The following is a 25,212-nucleotide window of genomic DNA, read 5'->3' on the forward strand; positions in this document are numbered from 1 at the left end:
GTGGGCGTCTTATTTTAAAACGCCACAGTTCACTTCTGCACCAGATGAACACTGTATGCCGCCGCCTACGTGGGGTAGTCTAAATACAGTTGGTGATAATAGAAACGGATTACTAAATTGATTTTTAGCAACACAATTCAGACTTGCGAATATGACTCCGCTGTATAGCATCGCTGTTGTCTGGTTATTTACCTATGCGCTATGCGAGGATATCTGTAAGAAAGCCAACTTCTTCGGCGGAGCACACACAACGTTCGTGAAGACCCCGCGACCGAGAGATTCGCCGGTGTTGTCTGGACACAACCTTAACAAACGGAGCACTGACCCCGACGCAGAGACGTGCAAATCTCTAACGGGATTCGAGTCCACGCTGAAAAATAACACACACACCGTAAGTTTCTTTTGTATTATCATAGTCTGTTGCTTGTAAAATATAAAATAAAACGTCATAAAACTGCACATTGTAATTGATTTGTGTTGGCTGCAACCCAGATTTCCCACCACAGCGAAAATAATCATATTTCTCTCAGGGATTTGATTGAGGAATGGTCAAATCCATTGTGATAATCTGTCATTTGTGACTTTATCACCACGTGGGCTATACATTCCTAATTGACTGATTGATTAGAAGGATGAACTTTATTGCATATTCTGACAAGAGTTAGACTGTCTTAAAGCTACAATCCTTAGTTGCTGCATATTCTTTATTTATAAATTGACGATATACACCCATTGATACTTGAACTAAACTCGAGGCATTTATAAATTGTGTTCTCCAACTGTCGACCCCATAGAACCTAAAAATATAAGCTTGTTTTACTCCAAAACAATGTAAATGTAACCCACACCCCCCTTGCTGTATAGCCTCAAAACATGGTTAAAACGACACATTTGATATCATGGATGGTCAGTCCTTGCATCCATAGCTCTGTAAATTAATTTGAGAGTGGTTACAATTCTCCAGGCCCATCCCTCAGCTTTTTACCAAAACGGGCAGGGTACCTGCTTTGCTATTGTTTCTACTAGGGATTCAGTCAAAGTGAGTTTGACCCAAGGAGTACCCTACAGCAAAGGGTCAGGTGGAGTGAATATGCATTCCGTTTTCTCATAATGCATCCATTATTGATAGAGGATGGATCATATTGTGGCATCAGTCTCCTACATTCGGTAGGCCTGTCTCTGTATAGTTTGGTAATATATGCGGTGATTTAAATACACAAAAAGTCTAACTTCATTATCACCCCCAGACCCTAAAAAAACATCATATTGAACATAATTGAAGGCCAATATATTTATAGTAAAGTATAGACTGACTGAATGAGAACAATGATGGCTTAGGATGTCTATGGGCCAAACATTGCTCAAATCATCATGACTACTTATATTTTAACCTACTGTTGCTGGGCATGTTGCTTTGCATCACGTCTTTATGTTAACAGAGCTGGTTATAGCAGCCAGAGTGGTTGCCTGTATTGCAGAAAAAGGTGCGTTGGGGAATGTAAATTGCTGTCTGTAAGCAGCAGTTTTGGTGTGAGTTCATATGACTGTACACTAGCAGGGTCTCCTTTGAGTGGATGCTCTCTGTGCAGTTCACTGCTCCGCTCTGCTCCACTGTGATGCAGTAGAAAAAGGGACATAGTGTTTCATTACTGTTTGCAACATGAAACAAACTATGTAAGTATCATGTTCTGAGACTGACAAAAAGTTAGCACACTGCATGCATGCCATGATTGAGGTGGAGAGGAAATGCAAACCCCTGTAACATTTTGTCAGCATTTATTTCCCTATCAGTCAACACTGGCCTGCCTCTGTCACTGAGGAGTCAGGTGATTCTGTTCAGCCAGTTGAAGGCAGATGCTAATGGGGTTATAGTGTAAGCCACCGCTAACTCAGGCTAAATGTGGCCTTATGAGGAGCAGCAAAAATGGCAGTGTTTGTCTGGGCTAACCCACCCCATACGCTGTGATGCCTCTGGCTCTGCTATTGGCCTACTAGAACACTCTTGCAGCCCAGACTCCACATGGCTTCTTTGTGTATTTAGTGGAGTGGGTTGTGGGCCCTGCAAATGTGACTCAATGCTGAGTTGAAGTCGGAAGTTTACGTACACTTATGTTGGAGTCATTAAAACTAGTTTTTCAACCACTCCACAAATTTCTTGTTAACAAACTATAGTTTTGGCAAGTCGGTTAGGACATCTACTTTGTACATGACACAAGTAATTTTTCCAACAATTGTTTACAGACAGATTATTTAACTTATAATTCACTGTATCACAATTCCAGTGGGTCAGAAGTTTACATACACTAAGTTGACTGTGCCTTTAAACAGCTTGGAAAATTCCAAATAATGATGTCATGGCTTTAGAAGCTTCTGATAGGCTAATTGATATCATTTGAGTCAATTGGAGGAGTACGTGTGGATGTATTTCAAGGCCTACCTTCAATCTCAGTGCCTCTTTGCTTGACATCATGGGAAAATCAAATGAAATCATCCAAGACCTCAGAAAAGAAATGTAGACCTCCACAAGTCTGGTTCATCCTTGGGAGCAATTTCGAAACACCTGAAGGTACCATGTTCATTTGTACAAACAATAGTACGCAAGTATAAACACCATGGGACCACGCAGCCGTCATACCGCTCAGGAAGGAGACACGTTCTCTCTCCAAGAGATGAGTGTAATTTGGTGCGAAAAGTGCAAGTCAACCCCAGAACAACAGCAAAGGACCTTGCCCATCGTTATGTTTGGAGGAAAAAGGGGAATGCTTGCAAGCCAAAGAACACCATCCCAACCGTGAAGTACGGGGGTGGCAGCATCAGGTTGTGGGGGTGCTTTGCTGCAGGAGGGACTGGTGCAATTAAAAAAATAGATGGCATCATGAGGAAGGGAATTTATGTGGATATATTGAAGCAACATCTCAAGACATCAGTCAGGAAGTTTAAAGCTTGGTTGCAAATGGGTCTTCCAAATGGACAGTGTCCCCAAGCATACTTTCAAAGTGGCAAAGTGGCTTAAGGACAACAAAGTCAAGGTATTGGAGTGGCCATCATAAAGCTCTTACATCAATCCTATAGAAAATTTGTGGGCAGAACTGAAAAAGTGTGTGCGAGCAAAGAGGCCTACAAACCTGAATCAGTTGAGAGTATGTAAACTTCTGACCCACTGTGAATGCGATAAAAGAAATAAAAGCTGAAATAAATCATTCTCTCTATTATTCTGACATTTCACATTCTTAAAATAAAGTGGTGATCCTAACTGATCTAAGACAGGGAAATTGTACTAGGATTAAATGTCAGGAATTGTGAAAAACGGAGTTAAAATGTATTTGGCTAAGGTGTATGTAAACTTCCGACTTCAACTGTATGTAAATGTGATAATTCAGTTTTCTATTTTTAATACACTTGCAAAAATGTCTAAAGGCCAGTTTGCCTTGTCATTAAGGGGTATTGTGTGTAGATTGATGGGAAAAAACGATTTAATCCATTTTAGAATAAGGCTGTAACGTAACAAAATGTGGGACAAGTCGAGGGGTCTGAATATTTTCCGTATGTGCGTTTGTGTATACAGTACCAGTCAAAAGTTTGGACACACCTACTCATTCAAAGAGTTTTCTTTATTTTTACTATTTTTTACATTGTAGAATACTAGTGAAGACATCGAAACTATGAAATAACACATTGAATCTTGTAGTAACCCAAAAAGTGTTAAACAAATCAAAATATACTTCAAAGTAGCCACCCTTTGCCTTGATGACAGCTTTTCGCACTCTCAACCAGCTTCACCTGGAATGCTTTTCCAACAGTCTTGAACCACACATGCAGAGATCATCAGTTCACCTACTCTGTACTCTCTCACAAAGACATGGCAGTTGAAACCAAAAATATCAAATTTGGACTCATCAGACCAAAGGACAGATTTCTGCCGGTCTAATGTCCATTGCTCGTGTTTCTTGGCCCAAGCAAGTCTCTTGTTCTTATTGGTGTCCTTTAGTAGTGGTTTCTTTGCAGCAATTCGACCATGAAGGTCAACTCCTCTGAACAGTTGATGTTGAGATGTGTCTGTTACTTGAACTCTGTGAAGCATTTATTTGGGCTGTAATTTCTGAGGCTGGTAACTCTAATGAACTTATCCTCTGCAGCAGAGGTAACTCTGTGTCTTCCTTTCCTGTGACGGTCTTCATGAGAGACAGTTTCATCGTAGCGCATCATTGCGCATTGACTGACATGTCTTAAAGTAATGATGGACTGTCGTTTCTCTTTGGTTATTTGAGCTGTTCTTGCCAAAATAAGGACTTGGTATTTAATCAAATAGGGCTATCTTCTGTATACCACCCCATACCTTGTCACAACACAACTGATTGGCTCATGCGTTAAGAATGCTAGAAATTCCATAAATTAACTTTTAATAAGGCACACCTGTTAATTGAAATGCATTCCAGGTGACTGCCTCATGAATGCCAAGAGTACGCAAAGCTGTCATCGAGGCAAAGGGTTGCTACTTTGAAGAATCTCAAATATAATATATATTTTGATTTGTTGAACACTTCTTTTGGTTACTACATGATTTCATATGTGTTATTTCATAGTTTTGATGTCATCACTATTATTGTACAAAGTAGAAGTGCATTTGTAAAGTATTCAGAATGAGTAGGTGTTAACTTTTGACTCATTCTGTATATATTTCACAGTTTTGAACCCCAAAAAACTCATAGGCGGCCGCCCAAGGGTTTCTCTGGCAGAAAAGTCCCTGCACTGAGATATGCCTCAAGGCCCACACCCTAACCCAGTTTGCTATGGAATTATGATCTCTCATATGGACCTGACCAGAACCCTCCAGCCAATGAGATATGCTACAAAAACCATCCAAATCTCTCTCGACCTCTCTCCAAATGTTCTCAAACCCCCTCGGCCCGAGTCTTGATGACTTCCCAAATGGACACTTAGAAGTTCCTCCCAACTCCATAAACAATCTCTCTCTGGTAATCCCACAGTAAACCAGCTTAGCCCATCTCCAGTTAAAATGGCCTTCCCAGTGCATTCTCTACCCCCTTCCAACTCACAGGAGCTTTGAAACCCAGCGGTAACTTAATTTGGCCGTCTCTCCAGCTCTCTTTGTCCTCAGGGAAGCAGGAAGTGTTTTTAGGAGCAGAACAGCCAGTTCAGTACAGTCCTGGTGTTTTCATGGTAGACAAATACGAATACGGCCAGAGGAATGTTCTAGAATTCTGTGAAATGCCACAACTAAGTACTTGATGGTCTTTGTGATGTCAGATCAGTGAGTGAATGTGCTAGAGTTGGAACACCTGAAGCTCCTTTTGACCATGGAAAAAGCACTCCTATTGGCAGTGTGGTCCACCCACCAACTCCTATCCACACTACCCTGTGCTCCCTCATAAACATTCCCCACATGTTTCTCTCGGACCTCCAGTGAGTCTATCTGCTATAAGAGCAGGCTGACTGGCCAAGACAAGGCACAGGGGGCCAGTATCTTTTTTTAGGTTTGTGGCGAGGGCTGAATCTTCTGTGTCAAGACAACACAAGCCTCGGCTCACTTGCTAGTCATAAAAGTCTGTTACAATTCGTGAGAGACTTACACCCCTAAATACCAGAGAGATAATTGATTCAGTCAATGCCTCTTTTTGGTTTCCATAGCATTGTGCAACAAACGAACAGTTGACATGGCTCATTTAAAGAGGAGAGTGTGTGCGACAGTATGTTCCAACACAGTGTAGCCAAAGATAGTACAATATGACGATTTGCAGAATCTGCTTCTCCAATAGAAATCTCTGATCATACTTGTAGGTGATTCATGCGCAGAAACACGTCATCAGGTCTAATGGCCGTGTCGCACCGAACTGCGCATGTGCAGACAGTCAAATCAAAGGCACAACTTCAATATAAAGTTGTTTTGATGAAAAGTGTCAGTTTTTCTCTTTCACGAGGTTGTAGCAACGAACATTTCAGCTACTTAAGAGATTGGCTTGAATCAAGGTTTTGTATTTTTCTGAAATTTAACAGCTAAGGTTTTCACTTGACTTGGCAAACTTCAGTCTGGTCTGCCGAGTCTGCTTTATGAAGAATTCCCGAAAGTATTGTGACGTTGCGCCTCTAGGTTTAGAACCTCTAAGGTCGAGCACTGTGTGAGGGGCCAGGGTCTTAGTTACAGAAAGTGACAAGAAGTGAAATTCCATGGTAACAGAATGATGCTGACTCAGATTTCTTTTTTTACTTTAAAAGTATGCCAAACAAAAACCATTGATTGCAAAGTTAAACAAACCATACGACTCAATGCACAAGCACTACGTTTAACAATTTCCACCGAACATTTTACAAATATACATGTACAGTGCAGATGTAAAGTTTGGTAACAGAATGATAAAATCTTCCTCAGTTTGTGACCACGTTTTCCCAAAACTCTGTTAAATATCTACTCCAAATTAAGATTCAAAGATGTCTACAAAAATAATCGGGTGTCAGCTTTGATATGACACCTTGAGTTTGAAAAAAAATATTTTGGTTATTAGACTATAAGTGAAGTTGATTAACACCCGGTAACAGAAATATAATAACAGACTGACATTATGCGTCCCTAATTTCTACTTCACAAAAAGGCATAATTATAAATGTCATTCTCTTCATGGTGATGTATCCTGAATAGATACACAAAGTTAACTAAATGTAATATCCTCCTTTGCATGTTTGGTTATATTTCTATCATTCTAATGAGCTCCACCCCCAAACAAGACCAAATTTGGTTGGTCTGGAGCGGACCAAATCTGTACCAGTGGAGGCTGGTGGGAGGAGCTATAGGAGTATGGGCTCATAGTAAGTGCTGGAATGTAATAAATGGAACAGTATCAAACACATCAAACATAAGGAAACCACATTCTATTAATTCCATTTGTGACAACCCTCCCACTCTGTCTGCCGAATTCTTTCTCTTTGCTCTTGTTTTCCTTAATAGGATGTCGGTGGGCGGAGCTGGGAGGGTCGTCAGCGAAATGGGACACACCTGGGCTCGGGTGTGTCCTGGGGATAAATATATCTTCACCCCATTCATTGAGGAGACTCGCTCCATGCAGACACACTGTTATTTTTGGTTGTGGAATTTTGTGGCTTGTTTGTTTTGGCACCTCTCAACAAACCTAATTTTCACCATCTATGCACACAACCACTCATTAACACTACTGATTACACACAGACACCATTGTTAATTGTTTGTAGTTTACTTTGTTTAATAAATATATCGGTTATTCCTTATCTCCACGTTGTCTCCTTCTTTGTTACGGGCTACGAGCTGGTTCATGACACATTCCAGCCATTCCAATGAGCTCATTGTCCTGTAGCTCCTCCCACCAGCCTCCACTGACCTGTACCAATCAGAGTATGTTTACTGTACATGCACACTAATAGTCCGATACCAAACTGATAATGGCAGTAGGCCGAGTATTCCATTAGCCATGTAAACACCTTACTTAGCTAATCTTAATTGGTGTAAGGTCATAATCAAAGTAAGCATATGCAAATTTAAACACCTGGTTGTCTCAGCAATCTTTCAAATTATTAGGACATGTAAAGACCTTAATCGGCGTTCCAGCGGTGTGTTTGATGTGCACATGTGCTAGCACCAGCAGTGCAAGCCTCCCTCTTTTCAAACATTATATAACCGAGCTCAGAATCAAATAGGCTTCCCAAAAATGACATGGTACGTGTGGTAGAACAATTATTTTAATTGCCGATTTTCTGCCTTTGTCAAATTCCCATCAGGTAGCCTGATTTCAGATGTGTCCATGGAAACAGGATTATTAAGCAAATCGTTCTCCTTGCAAAGCATGTAAACATTTTAATCAAACTATTATATTAATTTGCCTATTCACAATAATCTTTTGTTCTTGTAACTGTACACATATACAGTACCAGTCAAAAGTTTGGACACACCTACTCATTCAAAGTTTTGTATTTTTTTACATTGTAGAATAATAATGAAGACATCAAAACTGACAACACATATGAATCATGTCGTAACCAAAAAAAGTGTTAAACAAATCAAAATAGATTTTAGATTTTTCAAAGTAGCCACCTTTGCCTAGATGACAGATTTTTCCTCATGAAGCTGGTTGAGAGAATGCCAAGTGTGCAAAACCTTTGTGTGTGTGTGTGTGTGTGTGTGTACAGTTGAAGACGGAAGTTTACATACACCTTAGCCAAATACATTTAAACTCAGTTTTTCACAATTCCTGACATTTAATCCTAGTAAAAATTCCCTGTTTTAGGTCAGTTAGGATTACCACTTTATTTTAAGAATGTGAAATGTCAGAATAATAGTAGAGAGAATTATTTATTTCAGCTTTTATTTCTTTCATCACATTCCCAGTGGGTCAGAAGTTTAAATACACTCAATTAGTATTTGGTAGCATTGCCTTTGAATTGTTTAACATGGGTCAAACGTTTCGGGGAGCCTTCCACAAGCTTCCCACAATAAGTTGGGTGAAGTTTGGCCCATTTCTCCAGACAGAGCTGGTGTAACTGAGTCAGGTTTGTAGGCCTCTTTGCTCGCACATGCTTTATCAGTTCTGCCCACACATGTTCTATAGGATTGAGGTCAGGGCTTTGTGATGGCCACTCTAATACCTTGACTTTGTTGTCCTTGCCACAACTTTGAAAGTATGCTTAGCGGGTAGATTTGCTTTTAGCCAAATCCTTTTAGAGCAAGCCAAATAATTTCATGTTTTAAAAAGTTATCCTAGATCAGGTTTCATTGTTTGAATGGTAAGATGCCAATCATTTGAGTTTGGAAGATCCATTTGCAACCAAGCTTTAACATCCTGACTGATGTCTTGAGATGTTGCTTAAATATATCCACATAATTTTCCTACCTCATGATGCCATCTATTTTGTGAAGTGCACCAGTCCCTCCTGCAGCAAAGCACCCCCACAACATGATGCTGCCACCCTGGTGCTTCACGGTTGGGATGGTGTTCTTCGGCTTGCAAGCCTCCCCCTTTTTCCTCCAATCATAACGATTGTCATTATGGATAGTCATTTTTGTTTCATCAGACCAGAGGACATTTCTCCAAAAAGTACGATCTTTGTCCCCATGTGCAGTTGCAAACCGTTGTCTGGCTTTTTTTAATGGCGGTTTTGGAGTAGTGGCTTCTTCCTTGCTGAGCGGCCTTTCCGATTATGTCGATATAGGACTCGTTTCACTGTGGGTATAGATACTTTTGTACCTGTTTCCTCCAGCATCTTCACAAGGTCCTTTGCTGTTGTTCCGGGATTGATTTACACTTTTCGCACCAAAGTACGTTCATCTCTAGAAGACAGAACGCGTCTCCTTCCTGAGCAGTATGACGGCTGTATGATCCCATGGTGTTCATACTTGCATACTATTGTTTGTACAGATGAACGTGGTACCTTCAGGCATTTGGAAATTGCTCCCAAGGATGAACCAGACTTGTGGAGGTCCACAATTATTTCCTGAGGTCTTGGCTGATTTCTTTTGATTTCTCCATGATGTCAAGCAAAGAGCCACTGAGTTTGAAGGTAGGCCTTGAAATACATCCACAGGTACACCTCCAATTGACTCAAATGTTATCAATTTGCCTATCCGAAGCTTCTAAAGCCAGAAGCTTCTAAAGCCATCTGTTTAAAGGCACAGTCAACTTAGTGTATGTAAACTTCTGGTCCACTGGAATTGTGATACAGTGAATTTTAAGTGAAATTATCTGTCTGTAAACAATTGCTGGAAAAAGTACTTGTGTCATGCACAAAGTAGATGTCCTAACCGACTTGCCAAAACTATAGTTTATTAACAAGAAATTTGTGGAGGGGTTTGAAAAACAAGTTTTAATGACTCCAACCTAAATGTATGTAAACTTCCGACTTCAACTGTGTATATATGTGTATGTTTTTCCTAGGGTGCTGCAGCACCCCTACTTCCCGCGACTATGATTATTCTCCCTCCTGATGAGGGAGAGAAATGTGAAAATATCTTAAAGGTGAACTGCACTCACCGATTCCGCATGTGTTCGGTCATTACTGAAGCCCAAATGAGAGTTGTCTTTGGGGTGTGATTTAATGTGGGTGTGTCTTTGCCATTCAAGTTCAACAAACAAAGGCGTTAGTAACTTAGTGACAGCTAAGTAAGCAAAGCTAGCTTTGCTACTGAGAGAAGTTTTGAAGTTGATATTTTCTCCCCTTCTGACTGACTCGCCGTCTCAAGATGATCTGCTAATTTAGTTCAATGTGTAGGCTAAAGCCTGTGTTCATCTTGTTATAGCACTAAAGGGGGGACCAGCTCCATATTAACGCCCATGATTTTGGAATGAGATGTTCGACGAGCAGGTGTCCACATACTTCTCTTGATGTAGTGTGTATACGGTGCTTTCAAAGTAGACCCCCCTTCATGTTTTCCACATTTTGGAAAATTTAATAAAACATGTTTTCTCATCAATCTACACACAATACCAACGCGGTTGTAACGCAACTCTTTTTTGTAACGCCTGGATCACACCTACAACGTTATAGCGCAAAATGGTACGCAGCATCATCTGGATATGTGTGCAACAAAAGTTCAACATTCACCTTCTGCTACTATTTTTGTCAAGCCGTCTACGGATACAATTTGATGCATATGTTCGATAAATCCAACGTATGCACCACACACAATGCACTGCAGCCGTCTCTGCAAGGCAATGCTGCAAGGCAAACACATCGTTCCATTGGAAATGAATGTATTTCTGGTGTAACAAAACGCAAAAGACGCTGTCGGTGTGACCGGGTCGTTAATTCTTCCATGGATCTCACACTAAATTCAGCACAACGGGGATGTAGCACTGTTTAAACTAACACTATTCAAAGGCCACAGAGAAACTTGCAATAACAACCTGTACTTGGTTCGATGACAACTTGTAGAAGGCTTATATCTATATTTTGGAATGTCGGTTGTTGATTTCACCACAAAGGGAACAGACCACTTTTTCTGTTAACTTAAATGAATCACGACCCAGCATAGGATATCAACAGTGACAACGGTTGACTGTCCAAAATATGTATTGGTGTGTGGCCAGCGACTTTTATAGAGAGACCACCCAAATGCTCTGTGCCATTTCATTAACTCCTCGTTCTAAGTCCTGCGCATCCCAGCTTGACAATATCAGCGGTACAGAACCAAAGATATTGAGTCGTTTTAAGCAATCAATCTTACGTCATCGTGATGACTAAACTTTTATACTAACATCACCAATCTGAGGTAAAAATTATTTATAGTTCCACTAAATTGTATAGCTTGAAAATGAAAGCTTGTGTAAGGTAGTAACACAAACTGTCCACATTAGGGAAATTAGCGCAGTATACCATTTTTTATTTTTTTATTTAACTAGGCAAGTCAGTTAAGAACAAATTCTTATTTACAATAACGGCCTAGGAACAGTGGGTTAACTGCCTTGTTCAGGGGCAGAACGACAGAGTTTTACCTTGTCAATATGGCAAAATAGTTGGGAGGAGTCTTTACGCTAACATTGTGTTCTGATGTATTTCTAATACCTAATAAGACTTTACCTGCTTGATGTTTTCTAAGACCCATTTTCCATCCTATGAACTTGACATGTTCGTGCTCATGTTTTTTTTTTTTGTTGCATGGAAATGCCCCTAAGCAAGGAACAGAAGGATATAGGTCTACAGTGTGTTATACAGTAAATAACCATTAACAACACTACCTACATAAGACATTAGTGTTATCAACATACATTATGATTATTCAGGGTAACTTGTCAGTAATGCATAACATCATACGTGTCCAAATATCTGTGTAAAATGTAGGCTAACTAAAGTGGTCACTGACACCAGTGGGAACTATGGAATTATGCCTATAAATCTAACTGGCCAGAACCACAGTGACCGTCTGTCTGAATATCCAGCTGTATGTTTACATCCTGACTCTCCAGGGCTGAGAAACCCACAGGCTAAAGACCTCTTTATCTGTGTCCAGCACAAACTCCTAGTCTCAGACACACACCACTATCTCTCCCTGACCTCTGATCCAAGGAGAGAAGACACAAAACTGAAGTATTTAAGGAAAATGTAATTAATTATTCCACGCATCTAGGGCTATGTGTTGCTGTTTATTACCTTTTTTCTGTGTAGTATTCACCTTCGTCATTTGATTGAATGTGTCTAAATGTGCAATAATAACACCATGAGGGTCAGGCTGGCTGGCTGTTTTTTTTCCTCTGGTCTGTGGTCAGAATGTACAGAGAAAACATGTCCTGTTCCCTGTGTGTGTGTGTGTGTGTGTGTGTGTGTGTGTGTGTGTGTGTGTGTGTGTGTGTGTGTGTGTGTGTGTGTATGTGTGTGTGTGTGTCTCAGTGTGTGTCTCAGAGCTGGGTTGCAGCCAGCAGCACAGAACCAAGGAAAGCAGCACAGTGACGTTCCACGTGCTGTTTGTGTCCAGAGGATAGAGAGAGGGACGGAGAGAAGGGGGCAGAGAAAGGGAGGGAAGGAGAGTTGGACGGCTAGATATAAAGAAAGAAGGGGATAGGAAAGAGGATAGGGGAGGAAGAAATGTAGGGTGAAGGAAAGTTTCATGGTTGGCTGTGTTTTTTTTTTCTTCTCCATATTATCCCATCTTCACTCAATAGGGGTGGAGTAATGGGCTGTGTATGTGTCTCCTCCCAGATGCTAATAGCTGACTGAGCTTCAAGTAGGACCAGACTTTCACTTCACTCAGCTCCAGCCCAGTGCCTCAAACCTACTGTACCTAGACCTGCAATAGCCCTATATACAGTACCAGCCAGATCCATGCATTTAGAGTGTTGGACCATTGAGGTTTCTGCATTATGAAGCATTTACATGAAACCACAACATTCTATGGCAGCCATGTTAGCATTCCATTTACATGAAACCACAACATTCTATGGCAGCCATGTTAGCATTCCATTTACATGAAACCACAACATTCTATGGCAGCCATGTTAGCATTCCATTTACATTAAATGGGGAATATTTAAATAATGCTATGTACCTGAATGTCTAAAATTAGATCAATATTCAAAATTCTAGAAGTTGGCCCAACTCTCTAAATACATGGCTCTGGTACAGACACAGCTGTCATCTGACCCTGCAGCCTGCAGCCCCTCTCTCCCTGCTCCTTTAAGCTTCATACCCAACCCTCCAAACCATATATGACATTTACACAGCTTGACCTCAAAGATCACAGCCTGCATGTGTTTGACCTTTATTTCTGGAAATATTGATGTAGCACTCTTGTTAACACCTAGAACCCTGCAGAATAAGGGTCTCACTGTGCTGGCCTGTAACCTCCCAGCCCTACAGTATACCAGTGGTGTGTGTGCTTTAGCTCTGGAATATTTCGTCACAGGATGTGAGCTCATGTCTGGTCTGTGAGGTCACATCCTGTCTGGCAGTGAGGACACAGGGTTTGTAGCTGTATTTGACAATTAAATTATTTTTCCTCCCTCCTCCATCTCATCTTCTGTCCGTTGATGGTATCAATTCATCCCCTCAGGCAGTCTCCTCTCTTCCTCATCCCCCTCTTCTTACTCCTCGTCCCTCCCACCAAGTTAAAATATATCTGTCTGTGACAGAACCTCCTCTGGTCCCTGTCATCCAGCTGGAGCTGCTGACTGGGCTGACCGAGGCTGACCTGTCCCACACTGCCTTGCTGCTTTGTTTTGGGTTTTAAACTCAGGGCAGGGTATCGGTTGTCCAGGCAGCCTGGCAGGGGTTCAGAGGAACAAATTAAGAAAACACGTTCTTGGTTAGATTTGACACAGGTGTACAAGCATTGGTCTTGTACTATTATACTCCTAAGAAAAGCAGAAGCCTTTCCACCCCCATAACATGAACAATCTGCTACAGTAACATAATTTGTGCCCAGGCGTGCCAGCTTAAACCTGGCAGGGTTGTTTTCAACAATAGTCTTTGAACTCAAGTTGAACCGGGTCGATCAGATCACTTCAGAGGAGGAATGAAGAGTGAGATGATTCCTTTGGAGCAGGATTAAGGAAGGATTGAGGGGTTGTATGAACATATCTACTGTATTTGGAGGAGGAAGGATGGAGAGAGAGTGTGAGGAACCGATGCTTTTGAAGAAAGGATGGAAACTTGTGTTCACACTTGGAGCGATCATGTGTTCCAATGGACCTGTTTACTAGTAGTTTCCAGAGAGCTGCCTGCCTGCCTCCTGCCTGCCTGCCTCCTGTGGCTTTATAGACTTCCTAGAGTAGCAGACACTCTCCAGGCCTTACCTCTCCTCATAAACAACACATAGAGGCAGGCTAGTGGTGGGGGAACCATAGCCTCCTCTCTCCACAGACCTACTAGATGTAATTCAGGGTAGAATGGAAGAAGTGAACTCTGGATTAGTGGTAATGTAAGACAAACACTCTTTATGTTCTCCACCTGACTTCTTTGTCTTAGCTCTCTTTCTTTCCCCTCTGTCTCTTTCTGGGGGTAATCTCTCGATCAGCTCTAAGGCACACACACATATTCTCTGTCACTCTCTCTCCATCGTCTGCAGACTGGACTAAAACTTTAGGGGGCCCTCAGGAGAATTAGGGGCCTGTGTGCGCAAGAGTGTTTTTGTCCTGCTTTCAGGACACAAGGCCCTCAGTCACTCTCTTGTTCTCGGGCCTCTCAGCTTGTCAGCCAAGTAGGAATGTAGGTCACACTCACAGTTCCATACAAAGAACATTGTTTGACAGTTGGGACACTCAGCAACAGCCTGGGAGGTGTGTATGTGTGTGTGTGGTCAACTCTCCCTGTGTTGAACAGGCAGGATTTGGATAAAGGAGAGTAGGAAAAGGGGAATCACACAAGTGAATGTCCCTCTGTGTTCTGTATGACATCACGTGTCAAATTTGACTGTTTCCTGTACCCTGTGATTTCACTTAGCGTAAACCACACGACGCTACACGTGCTGTACCTCATGATCCTTTGTAAGCCATGTTGATAAGCCTTCTCTTTCTCTCCTGTCTGCAGTATGCCTTCAATGACTTGAGTGGCTCAGTGTCTCTGGCCTGGGTGGGAGATGGCACAGGGGTAAGTAGAGTGTAAACTGTGTGTGTGTGTGTGTGTGTGTGTTCACCTGTAAAGCCTGTGTTGTATCTCCACAGGTGCTTCTGGTGCTAACCACATTCCAGGTGCCTGTCTTCATGATTCGCCTTGGCCAGTCTAAACTCTACCGCAGGTCAGAAACTCCAGATACAGGAGATACGGGTCTATTTTTACCAGTCTCAACTCATCAGCGATTGAATCGCACATTAACTTTTGGGGTCACCCTTAAAATAGTGGAGTTGGCCTCCCGGGTGGCGCAGTGGTCTAGGGCACTGCATCACAGTGCTAGCTGCGCCACCAGAGTCTCTGGGTTTGCGCCCAGGCTCTGTCGCAGCCGGCTGCGACCGGGAGGTCCGCGCACAATTGGCCTAGCGTCGTCCGGGTTAGGGAGGGTTTGGCCGGTAGGGATATCCTTGTCTCATCGCGCTCCAGCGACTCCTGTGGCGGGCCGGGCGTAGTGCGCGCTAACCGAGGGGGCCAGGTGCACGGTGTTTCCTCCGACACATTGGTGCGGCTGGCTTCCGGGTTGGAGGTTAAGAAGCAGTGCGGCTTGGTTGGGTTGTGCTTCGGAGGACGCATGGCTTTCGACCTTCGTCTCTCCCGAGCCCGTACGGGAGTTGTAGCGATGAGACAAGATAGTAATTACTAGCGATTGGATACCACGGAAATTGGGGCGAAAGGGGGTAAAATTTAAAATAAAAAATAGTGGAGTTATGATGCTTTTAATATAAGGATTCCTGATTTTGTATTGGGAGTGCCCAGTAGGTTTTTGTACATTCCCCCCCTGTCTCTCTCTCCCAGCGAGGACTATGGAAAGACATTCCAGGACGTGACCCACCTGATCAACAACACGTTTGTTCAGACTGAGTTTGGCATCGCCATTGGTCCTGACAACTCTGGCAGGGTCAGTGCTTCTTCCCTTCATGACTACGTAGACATATTCTGTCTGTATAGACTGGATTGTACCTAGAGGATTCAGTCAACAGATGCACAGCTCCAGTAATCAAACTAGTCTTTGTTTCTCTCTGGTACTAGTGATCTCCTGGGTTCTCCTCTGATCCACTGTCTTTCTGTCATCCAGGTGATCATGACAGGTGATGTGTCAGAGGGAGGAGGATCCCGGATTTTCCGCTCGCTGGATTATGGACATAGTTTTTCCCCAGCGGACCTCCCCTTCTTTCCTCTGATTCAGACACTGTATAACCCCAACGACAGTAACGTGCTACTGACCCTCAGCATCACGGTACATAACCCTGACCCTAAGCCATAACCCTGACCCTCAACATCATTGTACATGACCCTAACCTCTAACCTCTGATCCCTGACCCTCAGCATCATGGCACATAACCCTCGATTAAGGCAGCCTCCGAGGGGTTGGGTTAAATGTGAAAGACACATTTCAGTTGAATGCATTCGGTTGTACAACTGACTAGGTATCTGCCTTTCCTCTTTGAATATGATCTGTTTTTTTCGTCCCTCTCTCCTCTCCTCCAGTTGGAACTGTGGCTGTCTGAAGACTTTGGCTCCACCTGGAGGAAGATCCATGACAGCGTGTGTCTGGTCAGATGGTGAGAGCTTCCATTTAACCAGTTCATTATTAATCAATCAGTAACAATGGATGTTTTTTATGATCTTGTTTACTTCCAAACAAACATCTATGTCCTCTAGCTCCGTATTCGAACAGCATATAATTTACCTCTGTATCGCCCGGATCCTTCTCCCTTTTTCTCTCATTTTCTCTCCCAATCAGTGGTGTGAGCAAAACAAACAGCTACAGGAGTTGTGTGTGTGTGTGTGTGTGTGTGTGTGTGTGTGTGTGTGTGTGTGTGTGTGTGTGTGTGTGTGTGTGTGTGTGCAAGCTTGACTTTATTGTTGTTATTCCAGCTGTCTTGCCTGTCAGTTGTGACCACATATTTGACTCCAGTTTCAGTGCAGCAACAGAAGTTCAGATCAGGTCAAAGAGACAGGATGTGGTAGTTACTGCACAATCATCGCCTCGCACAGCATTCTGGGAACTCTGTGGCCACAGCTTCAATTGGAGCTCTGACCAGAATGCATTACACAAGCAGTTTGGGCTCCCAGGACAGTGAATCAGGAGTCAGCAGAATAGTGTATATTCATTTCACAACTCCTGGTAGAGGTCAGTTGTACAGTGGGTTGGTGAATATTGTCACTTCAGCAGCAGTCGAGTGACACCTCAGTCAGGTGGGAACCAGATGTTTTCATTCCTTTAAAGGGGTGTCACGGTGGGATGAGTCCATATTCCACACCATCTGTTTTGTATAACCCTGCTACGTGTATACGCGTCAGGAGGAATGTACCGGCCTCAATCCCCAGTGAATAGGAAAGATCTCTTGTCTGTCTGTCTGTCCGTCTGTCTCACTGTCCGTCTGTCTGTGTGATCCTAGGGGTCCTGAGGACAGCATCTACTTCACCACAAACTCTAACGGATCCTGCAGTGAGTAGACCATGACGACAGTAACACAACCTCATGTCAACTCAACACTAATAACAACAAATAAATCACTAACAGTAGAATCATTGAGCCAGACATCTGTCCAGAGAGACTGCACTAACAATAACACAGCCACACGATTCACCATACACAACAGCACACAATGATACACTACATGACCAAAAGTATAGGGACACCTGCTCGTCGAACATCTCATTCGAAAATCACGGGCATTAATATGGAGTTGGTGCCCCCTCTGCTGCTATAATAGCCTTCACTCTTCTGGGAAGGATTTCCACTAGATGTTGGAACATTGCTACGGGGACTTGCTTCCATTCAGCCACAAGAGCATTTGTGAGGTTGGGCACTGATGTTGGGCGATTAGGCCTGGCTCGCAGTTGGCGTTCCAATTCATTCCAAAGGTGTTCGATGGAGTTGAGGTCAGGGCTCTGTGCAGGCCAGTCAAGTTCTTCCACACCAATCTCGACAAACCATTTCTGTATGGACCTCGCTTTGTGCACAGGGGAATTTTCATGCTGAAACAAAGTTGGAAGCACAGAATCGTCTAGAATGTCATTGAATGCTGTAGCGTTAAGATTTCCCTTCACTGGAACTAAGGGGCCTAGCCCGAACCATGAAAAATAGCCCCAGACCATTATTCCTCCTCCAAACATTACAGTTGGCATTATGCATTTGGGCAGGTAGCGTTCTCCTGGCATCCACCAAACCCAGATACTTCCATCGGACTGCCAGATGGTGAAGCGTGATTCATCACTCCAGAGAACGTGTTTCCACTGCTCCAGAGCGGGCTTTACACCACTCCAGCCTACTCTTGGCATTGAGCATGGTGACCTTGTGTGTGGCTGCTCAGCCATGGAAACCCATTTCATGAAGCTCCCGACAAACCGTTATTGTGCAGACGTTTCTTCCAGAGGCAGTGGGGAACTCGGTAGTGAGTGTTGCAACCGATGACAGATGATTTTTACGCGCTTCAGCGATCCCATTCTGTGAGCTTGTAGTTCACCAGGGCAGCTCTAGCGGGGCCGAAATTTGATGAACCGACTTGTTGGAAAGGTGGCATCCTATGACTGTGCCACGTTGAAAGTCATTGAGTTCTTCAGTAAGGCCATTCTACTGCCAATGTTTGTCTATGGAGATTGCATATATGTGCGCTCGATTTTATACACCTGTCCTCAACGGGTGTGGCTGAAATAGCCAAATCCACTAATTTGAAGGAGTGTCCACATATTTTGTATATATGGTGTATATAGATGAGCAAAAAATCTCAAACTTTGTACTGATAACAATCATACGTGTTTTGACTCGTCTCTTTCCCTCTCCCCTCTTCAGATGATAAGGGCATGTTGGAGCTGAAGAGGTCTCTAGACTATGGCAAGAACATCAAGACCATCGCCAGCAAGATCTACTCCTTCGTACTGGGAGGACGCTTTGTCTTCGCCTCCATCATGACTGGCTCGGTGTGTGTGTGTGTGTTACGTTAGTATGTGCATTTCCACAGTAAAGTCTGCGTGTGTTATAATGTGTGTGTGTGTTCCTCAGGGTACCCAGCGTATGATCCATGTGTCGGTAGATGGTGGTAATGTGTGGAACATGGCTCAGCTCCCTACTGTTGGCCATGAGCAGTTCTACTCCATATTGGCAGCCAGCGACGACATGGTGTTCATGCACGTAGACGAACCTGGAGGTCAGTCAGAACACACAATTATGGATTAAGATTCTTTCTTAGATGTGTGTCTTTGTTAAGATCTCACTTGTCCCTTGCTATCCTCCCAGATGAAGCTTTCGTCTACATGACAATAGATGGTTTATGAAGCTTTATTTACTTAGTGACACATTGTGACAGACACTGGCATAGGGACCATCTACATATCAGATGACAGAGGGACGCTCTACTCCAAGTCTCTGGAGCGCCACCTCTACACGGCCACAGGGGGCGACACTGATTTCACCAACGTCACCTCGCTCAGGGGTGTCTACATGACCAGCGTACTCACAGAGGGTGGGTCTACACTGCCACACACGGACACAGAGACGCACAGTTTTGAAGTGTTTTTCTATACAGTCTGACCCCCCCCCCCCCCTCCACTCCCTCTGTAGACGGCTCAGTGGAGACTGTGGTGTCGTTTGACCAGGGGGGGGAGTGGCGGCCGGTCCAACGGCCTCGAAACAGCCGCTGTGACACTGAGACCGCCACCAACCGCCCGGACCGAGTGAGACACACACACACACACACAACCCTGTGATTATATATGTGTGCTTTAGCAATACTGTATGTAAGCTTTGTATTTCATGAGTGTTTTGTCCTTGTCCCTTACCCACCCTGTGTGTCTACAGTGCAGCCTGCACATCCACGCCTTATACAGCATCTCTATGAAGATGAACGTCCCTCTGCTGCCCCTCACACAGTTCAACGCTATAGGCCTCATTCTGGCTCATGGTAACACACACACAGTATACACCAGCCATACTCAATATTTCGGACCGCGGTCTGGATCCAGACCCAGAATGGGGTTCATTTTTACTGCTGTTGAGAGTTGTAATAGTAGATTGTACAAGGTGGAATTTAGAAATGTGGAAGTGCATGGGCAGTTATGTCATTCAATGTCAGAAATGTCCAATTTATCAACTAGCCCCCTCAAACTCAACTCTGGATCTCAAAGACAGTTCCACTTCATTATTCCCCTCTAATCAGGGACTGATTTACACCTGGCACACCAGATGGGTGCAATTAATTATCAGGTAGAACAGAAAACCAGCAGGCTCTGGACCTCGTAGGGTAAGAGTCAAATAACCCTGGCACTAGCACCTGTTAGCTTGGTAGCTGGTTAGCCCAGCTTACCTATCTAAATAGTGTAGTTATCATAGCCAGATTACATGCCCAGGGGCCTCCATTGATTTTGTTGAGTCACTCCAGTATCATATGAACACACAAGACATGGCAAAATGTGTAGAATTGCAGGAAAAGAGCTTTAAAACAGCAACATTTTCTCTCTGCCAGCAAGAGAAGTGTGCACAGACGGATCAGTTTGGGGTTGTGAGGTGGAGGTTTGTTACTACACCAATAAATGACAATATCCATCCGGATCTTTGCCACCTTGGAACATCTACACTGAGCCCAAAAAGAACACAAACACAGGCCCACCCTATGGAGCACTAGAATAATGGAACATTCATATCCCTATTCCTTCACTCCCCTCTCCCTCTCTTTCTCTGTCTCCAGGTAGTGTGGGTGACCCAGCGTCTGTGCTGTCTCCTGATGTGTATGTGTCTGATGATGGAGGCTACTCCTGGCTGAGAGCGCTAACCGGACCCCACCACTACGCCATCCTAGACTCTGGAGGCCTTTTGGTGGCTGTCGAACACACATCTGCACCCGTCAACCAGATCAAGTGAGTGAAAGAGAGAGAGACAGACAGAAATGGAGGAGGTCCTGCCATTTCAAATCTTTGCACTCAGGTTGTGTTTGATAATTATGCTAAGAGGCCTTTTCCCCCTCCTCCTCCATCTCCCCTGCAGGTTTTCCACAGACGAAGGCCAGTGTTGGCATGTGTATAACTTCACCAGTGAGCCGCTGTATTTCACAGGGCTGGCATTGGAGCCTGGAGCCCACTCCATGAACCTCAGCCTGTGGGGGTACAGAGTGGGCCTGCAGGGTCCCCTCAGTCACTACTGGGTCTCTGTTACTATTGACTTCAAACAGCTACTCTCCAGAGACTGTGAGTGGACTGTGTGTGTGTGTGTGTGTGTGTGTGTGTGTGTGTGTGTGTGTGTGTGTGTGTGTGTGTGTGTGTGTGTGTGTGTGTGTGTGTGTGTGTGTGTGTGTGTGTGTGTGTGTGTGTGCATGCGTGTGGATGTGCTTGTGATTGCGTTTGTGCCTGTACTTACTGGTCTCCATGTACCCCTGCAGGTGGGGAAGGAGACTATGTTCAGTGGTTGGCGCACTCTGATGACCTCAACAACCCCAATGACGGATGCATTCTGGGATATAAGGAGCGTTTCCTGCGGCTGAGGAAAGATTCTGTCTGCTGGAACGGACGTGATTATGTCATCACCACCCAGCCCACCCCCTGCCCCTGCACACTGGACGACTACCAGTGGTCCGCACCTCATAAACCTTCCCGTCTATGTTACTACTCACTCTCTCTTTACCTTTTATTTGACTCCCTTTCCTCCCCTCACCCATTCAGAGGGGTCGGGTTAAATCTGGAAGACATTTCGGTTGAATGCAATTCAGTTGTGCAACTGACTAGGTATCCCGCTTCCCCATCTTATCCATCTTTCACCATCACCTCTGTCTATCTCTCCTTGTGTTCAAGCAAACAACTGACATATGCATCTCTCTCTGTCTCTCTGTCTCTGTCTGTTGTAGTGACTATGGGTACTACCGTGCAGAGAACAGTTCTGAGTGTGTGGAGCAGGCAGACCTGAAGGGCCATGTTCTGGAGTTCTGTCTTCACGGCACCACAGAACAGCTGCAGACCAGCGGGTAAGGAACTCACCTCACCACAACTAAAAACAAAATCCCTCTCTCTCCTTCCATTTTTCACCGTCTCTTCTGCTCTCCATCCTAAAGCTACCGGAAGATTCCAGGCGACCGGTGTGAGGGTGGGATCCAGCCTAAGAGAAAGGAGATTGATCTGAGGAGAAACTGCATCAGCAATGCACTTCACCCAAAACCCCTGGTCAGTGGTAGCATTCCTGCTACAGCTATGATACAGCATCTGGTAAAGTCTTTGTCTGGGTCAAGGAGTAGGAAAACCATTCTAGACTTAAGTTAACACCCCTCTCCTTCTCTCTCTCAGACGGAGGCCAACTTGTTAAGCTCTGCCTCTATAGTAGTGGTTGTAATGGTGATTCTGCTCATCAGCGCTGCCACAGGGGTTATGCTCGTCAAGAAATATGTCTGCGGAGGGAGGTCAGTTTACCTCACCTATCTCCTCCCTAACTTTTGTCCTCCCTGTGTGTACAGTATGTGACTGTGTGGTTATCTCGCTCAGGTTCCTGGTACACAGGTACTCAGTGCTACAACAGCATGCGGAGGCCAATGGGATAGAGGGAGTGGATGAACTGGACACACACACCACCGAGATGGGCAAAACACACTACCACGAAGACTCAGATGAGGTTCACACACTGCTAGCATACACAGACACACACAGTTTTTGTATGACACAGCAATTTTGTGTACAGCACATTACTAGTACATTCCTGCTCTTGTCCTGCATCATGCACTCGCCTTTGTCCTCACGATATTCTCTCTCTCATTGTGTGTGTGTGGGCGTATATCTGTGTACGTGTGGATTTTCCCGCCCAGGACCTCTTGGAGTGAGAAGCGAGCTGCGAGAGACTTAATCCGCCAACCTGACAGCCTACCCAGGACTACTCCCTCCCAGCATTGCCTCCTCCTCCTGCCGCCACTAATACCGCAGCTGCTCTGAGACTCCACTCCTACTCAATGACTGCAAACAGTTCTTACATACCTCTTCCCTTCCCAAGGACACTGGCACTAAAGGGATGTATCATGTCCTGCAGAGGGCTGGAGAGCAGTGGGGCAGGGGCTGTGGGCTTGGGGCCTGTGGAGGGGAGCGCAGAGGAGAGCTTTTGTGTCCCTAAGGAGCTTTTGTTGTGTCTGCAGCCTTCCTTTCTCCACAACGCTTTCTGATGCAGATTCACGGCGCAGGCGCTCTATTGCTGTGGTGCAGAGAGTCAGGGTACAACAGCAGTGGCACTGGGAATGGTGTGACTGGATCAGACTGAGTTTCTATGGTACAGTACCTGATATGGTACACCCCTACGAAAGAGACAGTATACAAAATGAGATGTGGAAAGCTTTCAACTGAAGTGGTACATAGTTATAAATGTAGTTATGTCTGAAATAATTTTGTACCACGTGTAAAAGATAATAATTTTCATAAACAATATGTGTGAGGTGAAAACGTATACTAAATTTGTTATCGTTTTCAGGCTCATACCAGCTTTAGTGAGTATGACCACATTAACATAAACTAGCTAACCATACAGTACCTTGTCCTACTGTGCTTAGAGTGGACATCTTGAATTATATTACCAAAGCACTTTCATAATTTTGTGTTGCAGAGAAAATTTATCTGATTTGTCATACTGAGAGGGTAGGGAATATGGGGGAAACTACTCAGCAAATGAGTTGTCAAGTCTGAACAGACCATATTGTACTAGTGAATTACTTCAGCAATAATTAAAAATCTTTCATTTTTAACCTCTGCCATGAGGCCTACTTAACAATGTCATAACAATGTCATAAACAGTCATGACAGCTGAAATTAACTTAATTTACACAATCTTTACACACACTGCTATTGAAGTGAACTAGTTGGATAGCAGTTTACCCAGCTAAATCTAAAAATGATCAAATATATGTGTGTGTCTGGTATAGTCTGCTTGTAAACTATTTAACCATTACATTTAGCAAATACATGTGTAAGGCTTATTGTTCATAGTGTATATATGATTAAAGGGTCTGATAATAAATGGTTCATAAATAATATACATGTAATTATTAATGAACTCAAATATATTAACCAATGATATGTAATGTTAGCAAATAGTTTACTTATGGTAACAAACTTTTGAATACTGGTATAAAAGCAGACCCTGTCAACCTGTTACTAAGTTAAATGTGAATCATTGCTCTTTTTTTTATTACGATGAAGGCTATGATTTAATCGAAATCTTGTTTAACAAAAGAAGCGCTATGTTCAAAGTTTGTGTTTGTGGGAATTATTGGATTTTACAATTGGCAAGTGGACACATTATGTGAAATTAATTGTCCTAACATTTTCTTGTCAATATATTTTATTACCTCAGAATTTCATAAGCTAACATATCTAAGAAATAAAAACAGTTTGAGTATTCACTTGTGCTTTATTCACGTAAGCGATATTCATAACATATAGCGGCAGAAATTATCATGGGCCTTCAGTCCCAAGCATTTCATTAGACAATGTTACCTAGTTTTCTTTATAGATTTGAGAAGCACAATATCAAGGAGTTAATGCATGTCTACTGTGTAATGAAGTGATTCCATCTCCAAGTGGATGTAATTCCATCTCCAAGTGGACCCAATTGAGGGTTAGGAGACTTCCTGACCAGGAAACACTCTGGGCTCTTGCAACTGGTACTTGCTTTTTGCAGTTGCAGGCACTCATTTTCTTTTCACACCATCAGGATTGATTAACCAGCTATTATAAATGGCAGCTCATGCTGAGTTTTGGTGCAGTGCTATACTGTGAGATAGCTGTATAATGGACATAATGTTTTGTCTCAGATTTCCATCTTTCTGGGAATAGTCTGTTCCATTGTAGGCCTTGTGTATAGTAGTTTGTTTGCTTGTGTTATTATATATCATTGACAATTTTACAAACAGACTTGGAAAGTCCTCTTTTGCAATATAGGTTGATCTCTTTGAATAAATAATAGTTTAAATGTTTAACTTTCTTGTCATGTCTATTTGATCCTGCTTCACCAAAGAAGGCATTATGCTATAACGCTTTAATTCCTTTACAATCACCTTTCAAAGGAACTCGCGCATCAGGTTTAGTTTATTGGGATCCCCATTACCTACTGCACATACAGCAGCTACTCTTCCTGTGGTCCACATAAAACGTACAAATAATAGCTACATTTTA

General features: G+C 43.4%; 1 protein-coding gene across 1 annotated transcript; it reads left to right on the forward strand.

Moving 5' to 3' along the window:
• The first annotated feature begins 16 nt into the window (after window positions 1-16).
• Window positions 17-25,016, forward strand: sort1a (sortilin 1a). Its single transcript, XM_055869571.1, has 20 exons — window positions 17-391; window positions 14,998-15,057; window positions 15,132-15,205; window positions 15,874-15,976; window positions 16,154-16,315; window positions 16,567-16,640; window positions 17,481-17,530; window positions 18,878-19,005; window positions 19,088-19,232; window positions 19,392-19,547; window positions 19,646-19,758; window positions 19,883-19,985; window positions 20,769-20,937; window positions 21,065-21,264; window positions 21,456-21,645; window positions 21,918-22,034; window positions 22,122-22,230; window positions 22,351-22,463; window positions 22,546-22,672; window positions 22,863-25,016. The coding sequence occupies exons 1-20, from the start codon at window positions 152-154 to the stop codon at window positions 22,875-22,877; spliced, it is 2,448 nt and encodes an 815-aa protein (XP_055725546.1). The 5' UTR covers window positions 17-151; the 3' UTR covers window positions 22,878-25,016.
• Window positions 25,017-25,212: the final 196 nt, after the last annotated feature.

Source organism: Salvelinus fontinalis, chromosome 18 (genome assembly GCF_029448725.1).
Source record: "Salvelinus fontinalis isolate EN_2023a chromosome 18, ASM2944872v1, whole genome shotgun sequence".
Classification (NCBI taxonomy): domain Eukaryota; kingdom Metazoa; phylum Chordata; class Actinopteri; order Salmoniformes; family Salmonidae; genus Salvelinus; species Salvelinus fontinalis.